This window comes from Grus americana, chromosome 7 (assembly GCF_028858705.1).
Source record: "Grus americana isolate bGruAme1 chromosome 7, bGruAme1.mat, whole genome shotgun sequence".
Taxonomy (NCBI): domain Eukaryota; kingdom Metazoa; phylum Chordata; class Aves; order Gruiformes; family Gruidae; genus Grus; species Grus americana.
The window spans coordinates 38,251,107-38,266,212 of record NC_072858.1 but is presented as its reverse complement, the minus strand read 5'-3'; the positions used below and the strand labels follow the sequence as shown (position 1 = coordinate 38,266,212).

General features: G+C 49.3%; 1 protein-coding gene across 2 annotated transcripts; it reads left to right on the top strand.

The window, feature by feature from the left end:
* Positions 1–612: 612 nt before the first annotated feature.
* Positions 613–13,438, top strand: PLA2G12B (phospholipase A2 group XIIB). Of its 2 annotated transcripts, none has more exons than XM_054832689.1 (4): positions 613–966; positions 6,681–6,757; positions 8,372–8,537; positions 10,502–13,438. In XM_054832689.1, the coding sequence occupies exons 1-4, from the start codon at positions 732–734 to the stop codon at positions 10,618–10,620; spliced, it is 597 nt and encodes a 198-aa protein (XP_054688664.1). In that variant the 5' UTR covers positions 613–731; the 3' UTR covers positions 10,621–13,438. The 2 variants fall into 2 exon arrangements, with proteins under 2 accessions (XP_054688664.1, XP_054688663.1); XM_054832688.1 differs by having other exon boundaries at positions 614–966; positions 6,681–6,769.
* The last annotated feature ends 1,668 nt before the right edge of the window (positions 13,439–15,106 follow it).

Below are 15,106 nucleotides of genomic sequence, written 5' to 3'. Positions count from 1 at the left end.
AAATTGGTGTAGGGAGGGGGAATTTGCAACCACGGTGGGTCAAAGCAAGATCAGACAACGCGCAGGTACCTGCTGTGCACATCCGCTTCAGGAAGTCCTCACTTCTGCAGCTGTTGAGCTGGAGCAGCAATTCCCTGAGATAACTCTGTGTGTGTGGAGGTGTCATGTAGCGTTCATTAGCTTCAGGACAAGTGATGAACTAGCAGGAAAGCTTGGCTGGGCGGATGCCTCGTCCCACCCTGTTACGTGCGCAAAGGCAAGGGGTGCTCCTCAGTCTGCTGCTGGTCCATTACTGCCATTGCCTGAGCAGTAAAAATTTTGGACAAAGAGATACTCTCTGTCTCCCAGCAGGTTGGGGACAGAGCAGGGCAGGCGGAGGTTCTCCTGCGTGCCATACAACCTGGGCAGACCAACCCCGCTCAGCACCCCAGGGAGGGGTTGGTCCCTTTTTGGGGAGCTGCAGCCCTGGTGCCGCAGGGGCTGAGTCTGTTCCAGCCCGATTGTGCAAACTCAAACCCTGGTGTTTCTCTGCAAAACGAACTTGGTCCAGATCTCCCTGATGCACTTTGCACTCTGATTGTGGTGACCTCATGTCGGCTCCCTCGGCCGTGTTTAAAGTCCAGGGGAGAGGGGTGCTTACCTGCCTCCTGCGCACAACAGCTCGCTCCCACTCCTCCCTGCCCGCACATCTGCCTGGACGAGGGCTCCAGGGCCTGGATCTGGACTGCAGCATGCGGCTGCTTTTCGAGGCAGCGGTTCTGTGCCTGACCCTGGGCTTAGGGCAATGCACTGAGGAAACAACGCAGGAGAACACCGTCCACCAAACTTCCCAAGCAGGGTCATTTTATTCAGAGTGGGGCATCGGGGCCATCCGGGACAGCTTCGAAACAGTTAACAGCTACTTCGACTCCTTTTTGGAACTGCTTGGGGGAAAAAACGGCGTTTGTCAGTACAGATGTCGCTACGGTAAGTGAACCTCACTCCTGCTGGCTCCTCTCTCCTTGGCGTTTCCCCTCTTTCCCTCTCGTGCGGAAATTCGCAGCACTCTCCTTCCCCGAGACCACGACCAGCTCCTATCCGCGACCTGACCCCTGCTACGCTCGGCACAGAAAAGTCACTGCAGAGAGTCACAACTCCTCTGCTAGTGCCAGCACGGGGGCACTGAACCCTCATCTTTCCCTCTCACCAAGAACAGCCTGATCTTGAAGCCACTGTGCTGTGTGCGAGGGGACAAGAGGAGGGGACACGGGTTTTACAGGAAGGGCATATGGGTAACCAGGCTGCCCAGCTGCCTGGACCCCTGAGAGAAGGACCAGGGCAGGCAGAGGCCCCGGAGGGGAGGACGAGCAGCCCCTGCAGACCTGACTCAGAAGGGGTTGTTAGCATTGCCAGCGGCCCTAATCTCAGCAACCTTGGGAGTGTCGTTACTCAGCAGTTGGCTGGAGGAGGGGAGATAACAGGAAGGTAAACAGGACTTGCTGTCACCATGGAGGAACCTTTAGTACCCAAGGCGGAATAAGGCAGCTGCCGCTTGCCTTGGACTTTAGCGTGATTTACCAAAAAGGAAGAGTTTGGTTTGCCCTGGGGGCAGGATGGAGAGGGTGACAGCTCAGGGAGAGCAGGGCAGGGGAGCGGACACGCAGAGGTGCTTTTCAGCTTTCCTGCTAAAACAACCTTTTTGGGAACAGCGAGGAAGTTTCCTACAGTCCATGTCCTCTTCCCAGCCTCCTACAACTGCACATAACTGTCCCCACATCAATAACTGTCCTCTGCCACCTCAGCCTGCCCATCCACAGCTGCCCATCAGCCCTTTTCCCCCTCCAGCTTCATCGCACGTCCCGAGTGACCACCTGGGCAAGATGTGCGTGAGCACAGAGGCGATTTCAACTCCTCTGCTTCCCTCAGCATCGGTTTTCACAGACACAGACTCCACACTTTGGAGAGATCCCACCAACTCGGTTTCAGTCTGTACGCATCCCATTTTTTCCAGAACGCAGGCTGCACCCTGCGCCAGGAGAAACAGATGCAGCAGGGCTGGGACCTGAGCTCCTTGTCAGGGTGAGAGGACAGATGGGCCACCCTTAGCCACAAGGAGGGCTTAAAATCAGCCTTGAACTTGTGGTTTGTTTTTTTTTTTGTTTTGGGTACCCCAGGGACACAGTGTCTGGAGGAGGAGATGCCCGTGCAGACCACAGCATCGCCCCAGCACGCAGGATGAGGCCATTTGCGCATCAGGCAGCCCGTCCCCAGGCCCATGTGTGTCAGCCCCCACCACGCTCCAAATTGGGAGCAGAAAGGGACTTGCCCTTCCTTAATGTAGCGAGTGAAAACAGTGGTAGTGGGCAGCTGGGACTGCAGTGTGCCTGAGGCAAGGTTTGGGAAGGCTGATACTCAGAGCTCGTTCCAGAGAGTCTCAGTACTCACCAAATCCTGATACTCAGAGCTCGTTCCAGAGAGTCTCAGTACTCACCAAATCCAGGAGAAGTCATCGCTCTTGGGCACGTCCCAAGGCCAGGGCTTTTCTGAGCAGGGGGAAGAGCATCTCCACAGAGCGGTGCAAATGCCTGCCTGCTCCCCAAGAGTATCCTGCATCTTATTGGAGAAATGCTTTACCTAGAAAGGAAAAAACAAACAAGCTCATTGTTAGCCCTGTTCTCATCCTCTGCCGAACAACTCATTAATCACTAGCTGAAGGAAGAAACTATTGAAACACTACTCACGTGCCTCAAAGGGTCTTGCTGGACCCTTGCAGAACCATTTGTCCATGCTGGGCTCTAGCACAGACATTGCAAACTGCAAGTGGAGGGGATGCAGAGACAATCCCAAACCAGTGAGACCCAGCCTATGCCCAGAAGAACGAACATAAACCATCTTTACCATCTTTCTGCTGAATCAGGGCCTGATTGCTTTTTCCCCAGGCACAAAGCAAAAATTATGCCTTCTACTTTCTTTCGTTTCAGCCAAGAGACACCGATAGTAGCTTATTTTGCCACAAGAAAGGTCAGGACTCACCTGTGATTGCCACATCCATCTTCAGCTGAGCACGTAGCACTGAGCTCTTCTGGCTGTAAGCCTCTCCTGATTTTGCAGCAGCTAGTGAGGTCTGAAAACAAACAACTTGATGGATTACTCCCTTAAATCAGGACGTTAGGGTTACACTAGAATTTGCTGGCAAGTATCTCCTCCTCCTTACAAAATCTCTCTGGCCAGCTCAGGAGCAGGGGGAAACAGCCTGAACTGGGAGTAAATCCCTTGATAGCTTCCTTCAGCTGTCTGGCCAGGCAGGACTTCGATGTTTTACCCAGCATTTGGTCCTAAAAGGCTTAGGATGGATGAGGAGACACATCCAGGCTGTGGGAAAAGAGCCTTCAATGTCAGGCTCTCCAACACAGCGCTAAAAGGCTGTGCTAAGCATGGGCCTGCTTGCCTGAGGCAGAGAAATAACAATGGGCCACTCAAAGCAGCAGGGAGCCCCAAGATCATCTATTTACTGAGAAACACATTCACTTCCCCCCGCCAGCGTACCAGTACTGCAGTGTCTGAGACCTCCTGCATCGCCAGCAGCTGTTCTAGCCAGCTGGTTGTTTTCCAGCCTCTTGGCACAGCTACAACAGCCTGGAGATATTAAAATGCATCAGGGAAACCCGCTTCCCATTAGAAACTCAACTTCAGTTCTCCTCTAAGGCCATGCCAACGAGGCAGCGCCCTGAAATACATCTTCTTCCAAAGAACAGGCTTCCTCAGCAATGCTGCTGCTGCTGCTACACATCAGCATCGCTCTTCACCGTGCTGCAGACTGACCACAACAGGCCCCCGGGTGAAACACAGCTGGCAAAACAGCCAGTGTGACCCACCAAGTCCCTTCCCACCGTCACAGACGTGCCTATAAGGACGGGCAAGCAATAAATGATAACAAAAACACTGAGTCAGTGCTCATGTAGAGTCAGGAACGCCTATTATTTCTGCTTTGCTTTCGTTTTCCTGTTAGCTAGCAAATAAGATGTGGGAGAGAGGTTAATTGTGGTGTCTTGGACTTTATCTAGCTGAGAAAAAGAGTTCACAAAGGGGCACTTTACAAATGATTAAGCTTTGTTTTTCAGAGAGGAGGGGGGCAGGTATCCTACAAAGGCTCATCTTGAAGGCAGTTCAATATTTTGTTGATCACAGTTCTGGTGAGATTTTTTTTTTCCTCAGGACAACTTTCTAAGACATTATAATAGCTCTAACTTCAGCTTAATGGAAGGTTTTCTCTGGAAACAGTTATCTCCATATCCCCAAACAGTCTCCTACTCTGATTTGCCGCCTTATCCCACTAACCCACAACGTGCTGCAGGAACATAACATTGTCAATATTGCAAGTCATTAAAATTTGACCCCATCCTGCAAAACCCACCTTGGATTTTGAACTTTCCTCTGCCTCTGACTTCAGCTGAGAAACATTTGAATTCTGAGTCCCAATTCTCATCCCCTTCCAAAACAGCAACTAGGCTGTGAATTGCACCGAGACCTGGGTGCAGCCCTCCTCTCGTTATATTGCTTGGGAGCCTTGGGGTATAGATTCAGCCCATATATAGAGATAATCCCTTCTCTCTAGAGCATAACCACCAAAATAGCGTGCAACCTGTCGTGAACTCAGAAGTTACCTTGCGTCAGTGTACCTCAACGGGCTTAGTTATGTTTTGGTGTGAAGATAATCCTATAATGATGGTGTGCTGCAACCGACCGATTTGTGCTCTTTGTCTACTGTTAAGTCAGCTCTACCTGCTCAAAATAAGTAATGCTTTCTGCACTAGAGAATTACATTTGCAGCACAAAGCAGATCTGGCCTATTCAAAAGGGGCTAAAAAGGTAGAAACACCTTCCCACACAAATGCCATCACTTGGTGGTAATGTCAACTAGAGAGCTTTAACTTGGCTTGCAGACAGCTAAATCCTTGGTGCACAGTGCATTTCTGTAGGGCTGGGGAAAATTGGCTATTGGTGTCTCACAGCTGGACAGGATTTCAGTTTGTTGTTGATTTGTTGCAAATCTGTTGTTTAAGCAAAACCGCTCTGGCAATTTTTAATTGAGAAGGTGCTGGGGACATTCCCATTTAAAGCCTTTTGGGGCATTTGGCTGTAAGGTCTTCTCAAGAACACAGCAGATTTACGGCTCTATTAACCACCGGTATTTTAAGTACCTTGACAGAAAAAAGGGGAAAGCATCTTAAATGATTATCAGTGCTGACAAGAAGAAAACAGTAGAAATGGAGTTTAAAAGAACTCAACCCTGCCTGAAGGGCTAAATTAGATCTATTTTATGTCTATATAAATTCTCTAGCAGTGCTCAGGGAAGCAGAAACTTAACCCTAGAGGTGATGGACTTACGGAAGGGCTCAGCTCACACATGTTCTTGTTGGAACGCTCACACAGCTTACAAAGTTTTCCCAGAGCAGGATTCAAATGTCTTGTTTTAACACCTCATTCTGCATTTGAGATCTCACTTTTATAAACCCAGCTGGGACAGAAACAGAACAAGCCCTGAACACACACCAAGGGACAGTACAGAGTGACCTGACTCCATGAGGAGTGGTCTCCACCACTTCTCCAGGGAGAATCCTCTCCCACCTTTAAACAAGCTCCTTGCCCAACTGGGTCAAAGCACACAAGCAGCCTGGCAACAGGTCCTCCCCAAACCAGAGGTGTTAGGTTAGATGGAGATGGGGGTTGAGATAGGGCTGAGAAAAAGAGGATGAGACAGGGCGGGGAACAGACAGTTCCCACCCCTCACATCCAGAGCACTCTGCCAGCCATATACAAAGCCCCAAGACGGGCTGGCAGGTGGAGAGGAGGGTTTGCATACCTTCACAGTACAATAGATTAAATTGCTGCTGTTAGCTGATTGTCTGCTGGACGCTTTCTACGTTGGGTAAATAGTTACTCAGGAAGGAAATTCTTGCTCCTCTATGCATATTAAGAAGCCTACTAAGGGAAGGCAGAGATAAAGGGATATAAACTATTTGCAAAAGGTGGCAGTGCATCACCACACACAGAAAACAGGGACCAAGAAGACCTCCTGCTCAGAGCAAGATCAGACATGCAGGGTCTAGCACAATTTTGTGGAGATCTGTAGCTCACCAAGACTCTGAGAATGAGCTGAGGATGGAAAGAAACCCCCTTGCTAAGCTAGTAGTTTAGCTAGTAGATTCTTGGAGGAGTTAAAAACACAGCTGGTGGTCCCAGCTGCACCGAGCTCTCAGGAAACACAAGAAAAAGCTCCTAGGAGATTTGGGAGGTCTGAGGGACTAGCTCCAGCACAGAGGGCTGCTCAACTGCAAAACCCCACACTGCAAAGAGGGACTTATCCGTAAGAGCTGGGGAGAGTCCCAGACCTAGGGACTGGCTTCGGACCAGCTTAAACATTTGAGAGACGTCGGGGACCCAGTTCACACACAACACGGTGCTCCAGCAGCCATGCTAGAGGGGGTGCAAGCTGAGCTGGGCTGTAGAGCCTTGACAGGACTGAGCTGTGAGCAGGGCCGGTGTCTCTGCCAGCACTAGTACCTTCACTCCCTGGGTCTCCTGGAGGAGAATGAAGTGCTTGGGGATGCAGACCTAGGGGGAGCTGCCTGTCACTCCTTGCTTTTTGGTGCTACTCTTGGGAAGATTGGCTTTCCTAACATTTTTCCTTTCTTTCTCAGGGAAGGCTCCAATGCCACGACCTCACTACAAACCCCAAGAACCCAACGGCTGTAGCTCCTATTTTCTGGGGCTCAAGGTACCCGAAAGTGTATGTACTGCCACACTCACAATCCCCTAATGATGCGATTCGCTAATCACAGTAACTAGCTAATAATATTGGGCAGGGAGAAGGCTTAGCTGTGCTACACACTGACTGTGTGATGGCTTCTCTTGGCAGCTGAAGCCAGAGCTCTGGAAAAAGGAGGAATTATCACTTGTGTTGTTAGGGGACAAGCTATCTGCCTGGGACTGCCAAAAGACATGGCTGCCTGCCGATGGCAAGGCGAACACGTCAGTCTGAGCGCTGCTTAACTTACTGTCAGTCAGAGACGCATTGACATCTCAACTGCTGGTGGCAGCGAAACAGGAATCGTGTAGACAGAAGTTACATTTACGAAGGACTGGCCTGTTGCTGTGGTTGTTTCAGTAGGTACCAGAACAGAAAGTTTCCAGAGCAGGTTAGCACTGGAAGAAGAAAAAGGGATACCTGGCCAAGCAGAGCACCAGGGTGGAGAAATGTATTTTTATCAAGGCCCTGAACAATCCCGTGCCCTCGCGATAGGACAGGGAACATGTTCAAGGCTGGGCAGCTCAGTGACATAGCATAATGTGCAAGCAGCAATCATACTTGAATGCATTCTCCACACCCGGCCCTTTGTCCCCTCCTATGCTTTTTGCCTCTGCCAAGCACTGAAATAAACCTACGGGCTTTAATACTGCACCCACTTGTTATTTTAAAGGCAATTAATGAAATCATATTGGAATCACCAGGAAAAGCACTCCCAGGAGGCTCTAAGAGCAGGAATTACTATTTAGCTTATGCATTACTGCTGCCCATGAAGTCTGCAGCAATTAGGCAGATTCCTGCTCTGAAACACCCTCCCTTTACAGCCAGTTTTTCATATCAGATTAGTTCTTTCAACTACATTTCACTGTAAACCTTGTGGGCATTTCTGCGGTACCTCCTCCTTATGCAGGCAGTCATGAGCGCCGAGCTCAGTGAAGAAAAAACTCATCTCCTAAATATTACATGAAGAAGGCCAAAAAGAGGAAGAATTTGTAACAAGCTAACGAGTCCAGTCTCTCCAGGAGACAGGCCTTCTGCCCCATCACCCTCACAGTTATTACTTAAGCTCACTGTTTACCTCCAAGCAAGCAGAACTCCCCTGACCAAGCTGTATTTGTCCTTGGCCTTGCAAGCGCATCCGTGAGAAATAAGGCATTAATAATACTTACAGCAGATTTATTAAGCCAAGAAGCAAGACCTGTCAGGTTGTGGGAAAATGAGGAGAGAGAAAAGGGGCCTTTGCCACTGCTAGCAAGGACAGGAAGCTCTTCGGTGAGCTCTAAAAAATGGGAACTAGCAAATGGTCATGGAGAGGCTGCTCCCCACCTCTCTACCAGAAGTTAATTCCCCATGACAGACACGAGAGAAGGGAAAGTGGTCTATCCTGCACTGGACCTGCATTACTGTTGCCACTTTCTTTACATGGTGAGGGAGAAGCACGTTTTCCCTCCTGCTGCCCCAGCTATCAGGGGTAGCTTCTGGACAAGCAGCCAGCTGGGCTCTGCAAATCCTTACCCAGTTGCAGCTGTTTGAGTCCGAGGCCAGGAGGCAGCCGAGGGACACTTCTTTGCTCTCTTTTCCCAGCTAGATTTGGGTATCCCTGCCATGACCAAGTGCTGTAACCAGCTGGACGTTTGTTACGACACCTGCGGGGCCAACAAATACCGCTGCGATGCCAAGTTCCGCTGGTGCCTCCACTCCATCTGCTCCGACCTCAAGCGCAGCCTCGGGTTCGTCTCCAAGGTGGAAGGTAGGCTTCCCCGCTCACATTCGCTGCGGAGGGAACAAGCGATGGCAGGGAGGGGAGAGGGCAGGCAGGGAGCCCTGTCCTTGCCAAAAGAAACAAAAATCTGCAGTAGGGAGCTGCACATCTGTCCTGTGCTTGTCACGGATGGGTCAGAGGTAAGTGAGAACACTGAGATCTGCCCCCTACACACACACTTCTGTCCCAAGACTGGACACCTAAAATTATTTACATTTGGAAAACATTACAAAATGCACGTGGAAAGAAGAAAAAAAAACCTCTGGAATCTGGTTCACGGGTAAGAGATGACGATGGCACCAGGGACACACCACAGTGCGGGTGGTGGCTGAGCCATTGCAGGGATCCATCTCCTGCAATGGGGCTGTGCGGCAGTAATGCAGGACAGGCAGAGATGAGACCTACTAACGGCAGGTGACACCAAAACAGTTAAAGATATTTACAGGAGATCTGGCCTGAAAAGCTGGCAGAGCCCTCGAGGACAGCCCATTCCCAAAGCCGAATAAAACTCTGGTGGTGCTGCTGAGTTTCTCCCAGCTAACTGCAGCCAGCCCCTCTGGGTTCATCCCTGCTGCCAATGGGCTGTGTAAGGTACAGTTAAATATGTGTTTGTTTTCCAAAGGTGCAGCCTGATTAGGACACGCAGGCAAGTCTGCATGACACCGGTACTAGTGCAGATGGCTTTCTACCTTGTCACAGATAAATCTTTGGAAAGAGTGTCCAGGCCAGCAAGAGCAAACAAAGATGTGGACTGAGATGTAGGCATTACATGCCAAGTACAGCCCATCTTTCATGGTTGCCTTTACAAGTCTTCGTGCAGCCAACCTCTTCCCATCTCTTCAGATTTTCCCCTGCCAATTTTTCAGATCACTCCTCTTTCCTTTCTGCCAGCAGACAGATCCTAGGGAGCTAAGGTGGAGCAGAGCCCACGCGCCTTGGCTGAGCCAAGCCACCTCTGCCTATAGTCAAGTAGGACTAGATTCCTCCAGCATCTCTGACTTGGTTGCCGCAGGAGGCGCAAGTGTTGCTAACACGCGTGAACCTCTGCAGCTCTATACCTGCTGCTCCCTGTCATCATCATCCTCCTCCTCCACTGCCATCCCAGCTCTTACCTGGGATCCTTTCCACTGAGAGTTCAGAGAAAGCAGGCAGGGGAAGAGCAGCTGCACTCCCTTCACGTGGGCACAAACATCCCAGCTGCAGCAGCGCCAGTTAACCAAAGCCTCGATTTCCCACTGACGCACGACAGCCTCTCCAACGCCCACCAGCCGAGCAGACTCCTAAAGCAGCAGGAGCAGAACGAGGCCGTCAGACTGAGACGGAAGGAGACAGTCCCAAAGGCAGGGCCTTCCCAAATCTATTATGCATACAAGCAATCAGCGTTAGTGCCAGTGAGTAAATCCTAGAAGACTTAGTATTAACCTATTTATTTATTCACAAGCAGTTTTGGGCTTGTTTTTTGGGAAGAGGAGGGGCTAGAAGTCAGACAGACTGTATCAACAGCTCCGCTGCTGCAACCACAGTAGGATTTTTTATGCTGGCTGGCAGCTGGCATTGTGACTCCCAAAAAGAAGAGAAGGTGGGTTAGCAGTGGCTACGAGCGACTGTGGGGAGAGGGAGATGGGAAATTCAGTGCTGTGGAGGTCTTCTGGGAAATCTGCTTGGTGAACACTGCAGCATCCCAAATGATCCATCAACCAGAAAAGCCTGAGCAAGGCAAGAAAGGAGGGGGGTTAGTGGGGAGAGAAGTTAGTACCAGATGGGTGCCACCCTAGGGAGAAAAGAGCCCCCAGTTCAGCAGAAGGGAACCTCTGGATTTATGAAGATGCAACACCCAGAGAGAAAAAGACAGCCCGTGCTTCCAACTGCAAATACCACACAACTGAGTGCAGGGCTCAGGCTGGGGTGCTTCCACTTGTTACTCACCTGCCTGATCTTTTCCGTCCCCACAGCTTGTGAATCTGTCGCAGACACGGTGTTCAACGCCGTCTGGACGCTGGGCTGCCGGCCCTTCATGAACAGCCAAAGGAGCGCCTGCATTTGCAACGAGGAAGAACGAGATGAATTGTGAGGAAGAGCAGGTGCCCGGCCTCCGTGAGCCTGCTGCCAAGCATCTCCTCTCTGATACAGCACTTCAGCACAGTGATTTCCATCAGCCCTCTGGCCCAGCACGGGATGGGGGGACCTGGGCCAAGCAATACACATTAACTACAGCTTTTGGGCAGAGGGCAGCGAAAGGGGAGACAAGCCTGCGGACGTAGGGCAGCGATGCCTGCTGTCCACCACAGAAGCAGTTCAACAGCCCTACCCCTTTCCGAGTCCATCAGCCTGAATGATCCGATGCCAATTTTCTCTACAGACTGATCAGGAGAGGCAAGCGGGATGCAGTGCTGGTTATAAACAAGGGGCTTTACTTGTTTGTTTGCCTTAGACACATGTGTATTAGCTCCCCCCCACCCCTTAACTCTCTAATTTGCAGTGCAAGGCATTAGGTTTCTGCAACCCCTGAAAATCCCAGTCCATGGACACACTATTCACATTTTTCCATCACCGGTGGCAGCCTGAAGAGGGGTAATACGCTTTCAGTATGTTGCTCATACCCATTCCTGACATTTTCCATCCTATCATAATACACCCTGACAACCCTGCTTCTTTAAATACTTGGTGGATCTGAAAACGATTTAAAACATCCAGGGATTTGGTAAGCATAAGAAGGACTATGTTTCTGATACAGGCACAATTTATATCTGGGCAGAAGGGGACCAAAGCCCATCGTGTCTGAGATGTGAAATCACAGCACTCTCCCCCAGTCTCAGGAGAGGAAGCAGCTTTTGTTTTGCAGCGTCATCCAGATCTATTTAATGATTTTCCTCCTATATCATTTAAGAAAGCATTTCCCTGAGGATCCCTTTTTTACACAAAATGGCTGGGTATCCACCTCCATCTTTTGCACGAGGGAAACCGGAGGCTCACAGTTGCCTTGGATGAGATATTCAAAATCCTGGAGGCTTCTCTGTCAGGTGGCAGGGCTTATGTGCTAACTCTGTGGGGCAGAGACACCGCCAGCTGAGGAACACTCAGCAGCCTCAGATGGCATTCTTTTTAAAACGTGGTTAATACTTCTATCTGCTATCGGGAGCTTTTATTGCATGCAAAATTAGAATTTAAAGTGGTATATGGAATTTCATCTGCATATAACATTTGCAGACAGCTTTTATCTGCGTTTCTTGTTGAAAGGAAGTTGCTACTGGGTGTGTGTGCCATGCCACATAAATACTTTAGCGTCTTCTGCAAACATATTTATGGCTATGTTCTTCCATCTGCCACAGAAAAGTTAAGGCTACAGAAGGGTGATTTAACAAGAATGGAAAGAGTCTTAGTTACTTTTCTTCTAGTTTGTGTTTAAATGCATGCATGGAGCTATAAATTATTTAAGCCCCATATTCCTGTTCTTGCCAGTCATCTTTGCCTTACAGTGAACAGCAATGAGACATTCCTCTGGCCCCAGATAAACCGAAACAAGAGCCCACCGGTATTAAGACCAGGAAAAAGGAAGTGACCGCCTGAGGGGTACTGGGATGTTTTCCATTAATTTACACTGATCGGATGCAATGCCATCCTTTGCTAGCTGTGCTAATGCCAAAGGAGAGGGAATACCGCATTGCCAAGGTTCATCGCAGCGTGTGTCTATCAGAGCACGAGGCTGGACAGGCAATCTGATTATCCATCTAAGAAACACGTATTTTTGGCTAGGGACGGGAAGGAAATGTTCCTCATTCCAGACACTTCCCAAACTTTGTATTTCATTGGTGAAATTGGTGCCTGTTGCCAGTTTTAAACGTGAGCATACTCTTATGATTAAATGACAATTTAAAAAGTCTGTCTTGTCTACGCTCGATAGCTGACTGGCTGGCAAATGTCTTAAAGCACTTTGTAGTTCAAGTGATATCAGATTAAAGCCAGGCCGAGTAACTGATGACAGACGATGATACACACTGGAGAAATCAAAGGGTTCTAAACAAAATCTCTCTATCCACACACCGATACTTTGGAGACACCACTAATATAAATCATAATTTCTTCATGCTTTCAGACCACCATTCATCCCAAAACACTACAAATGGCTGCATGCAGGGCAGTTACTGAATAAGTGCACTTTTCTCTACAAAGTTAAGCTGCGGTAACCTGAAAAACCCCATCAGCAGTTCTACAAGGAAACTTTTGAACCTTCAAGTGGTGGCAGTGACTCAAAAAACTCACCAGATAATCCTGCGTAGCAGAAGACCAGCATGTGAACTACGGTAAGGCTGCAGCCAAACTAAAAATCGTTTCCCCTCCATGCCGCTCCTGCTACTCAGTGGTGTACAGCCACTGAACCAGGTGATCACGGGACTCTGCAGGTCAATGCATAAACCTTTGGTCATCTTCACTTCCACCCTGCTCTGAACAGGAAGACGATGCTGTGCTCAGCCGATGGCTTCCTGTCGGCTTTTTGTATTGGCAGGACTATTTGCAACTCTTGCTGATGTTCAACCCATTCGGGCCAGCGTGCCCTCTCCTAGTAACGGTTCCCCAAACAGCAATCTCTGCTTCTGCTGAGGACATAAAAGCAGGGACTAGGACAGCAGGTAAATAGGTGTTTACTCCTGGACATCCAGCGTTCGGACGTTTACATCCTGAGAGAGAATGAGGTGGCACCAGCCAGAACACCAGCCACGCGTTGGGCAGCACTGATGCAGCCCAGACTTTGAACTATGGCTGGCAAGTGCTGGTCGGACCCTCGGGAGCACTGGTCAGGTACGGTGCCTTCTCGCACACGCAGTGCCTGCTCATGCAGTGCATTTTGCTCCCGGTCTGTGGCGTGGCAGATTAAATTAAACAGACAAACAAATCCCTTGGCTCTCAGATGAGTTTGGTCTTTGATTTCGTGTCCAGGCTATAATGCTGACAAAGAAAACAGATGGAAGCAAGAGATAAACTGGGGAGAGCTAAAAGACTTTGAAAAATGGTTTTGTTTTCTGCCTAGGATGCATCCCCTCCACATCAGAGGAGAAATAGCCACAAGGCAGTGGCAGATAGCAGACCTACTATCCTGCTTGCAGGGCAAACCAAGCACCTTCCCAGACTGCTCCATTCGCATGGCCGCACAGACTGGTGTTTCCTCCCCATTACTCTTAAAGATTAGTTAACTAAAAGCTGCAGAGCAGAAAGGTTGCTTCGTAGGAATTTGTCAGGAAGAACCAAATAATGTGCACAATAACTAAAATAAGCCAGGAAGTGAACCTCTCCCACCACCACTCCCCCGCATCCCTTTCACATGAACAAAAAACACCAGTTGCCTCTCCAGAAGGCACCAGATAATTAATTTCATTTCCCAGCTCTTGTTTTATCAAAACAAGTACATTTAGCAGGGGCTGCCTGAACAAAGAAGTGACATCAAGAAATTGCCCATGTGGTCCTAATGCAGATGTGAATCAGCAGAACCAGGAGATGCACAGCAATGCAACAAGGAGGCTTTTTCGTTTCTTTTTCTTTCTGGTTAGATAACACACGAAATGTGTCTTTCTGCTTATACCTTCTTATTGTTATAGAAACATTTCCATTTCTTCTAACACACACACACACACACGTTCCCAAATTGGAAAAGCAGCCATGAAGCCATTTAGAAAAATCATGAAACTCCCAGCTCATCAAATGCCCATTCTTCACTGGAATCTCACTCACCAGGAAAAATAAATCCGTGAAATGGAATATTTCTGAAATGATTTGTGACTCCCTTCTAAATGGTCCCTTCAAATGGACTCTCCATGCATTTGAGAGCAGCAACAAATTTTGGCCTTGGCAGCAATTTGGCTGCTTCTACCTGAAGTAGAAAATGGGTAAAGCAGGGTAGGGGGACTTCGAGTGCACCTCCAAACACGCAGGACAGAGCTGCACACTCTGAAGCTTCTTGCAGAAAACCTCATGAACACACTGGGGTGCCACAGCCAACAGTGGAGACAGATCCTTCCTCTCTCACCCTCCAGCCCCGTGTCGCCTACTTTGTCCTACACTGCTCACTGTGCCTCCTTCCTTTCACCCCACATTTCTAATCTTTCACCACACAGCACTCCTGCTCCTGAATGAAGCCCAGAGGAGCCCAAGCTGATCATCTGTTATTTTTCTTTGGAAGGAGCTTAACGGCCCAAAGGGATTCCGGACAAGCATGATGCTGCTACCATCACCACTGTCCTGGTTTTGGCTGGGATAGAGTTAATTTTCTTCCTAGCAGCTGGTATAGCGCTGTGTTTTGGATTAGGATGAGAATAATGTTGACAACACACTGATGTTTTTAGTTATTGCCAAGCAGTCAAGGACTTCTCAGCTTCTCGTACTGCCCTGCCAACAAGAAGGCGAGGAGTGCCCCATAAGCGGGGAGGGGACACAGCCAGGACAGCTGACCCAAACTGTCCAAAGGGATATTCCATACCACATGACATCATGCTCTGTATATAACTGGGGATTTGGCTGAGAAACACTGCAGCTCAGGAACTGGCTAAGCATTGGTTCCGGGTGGT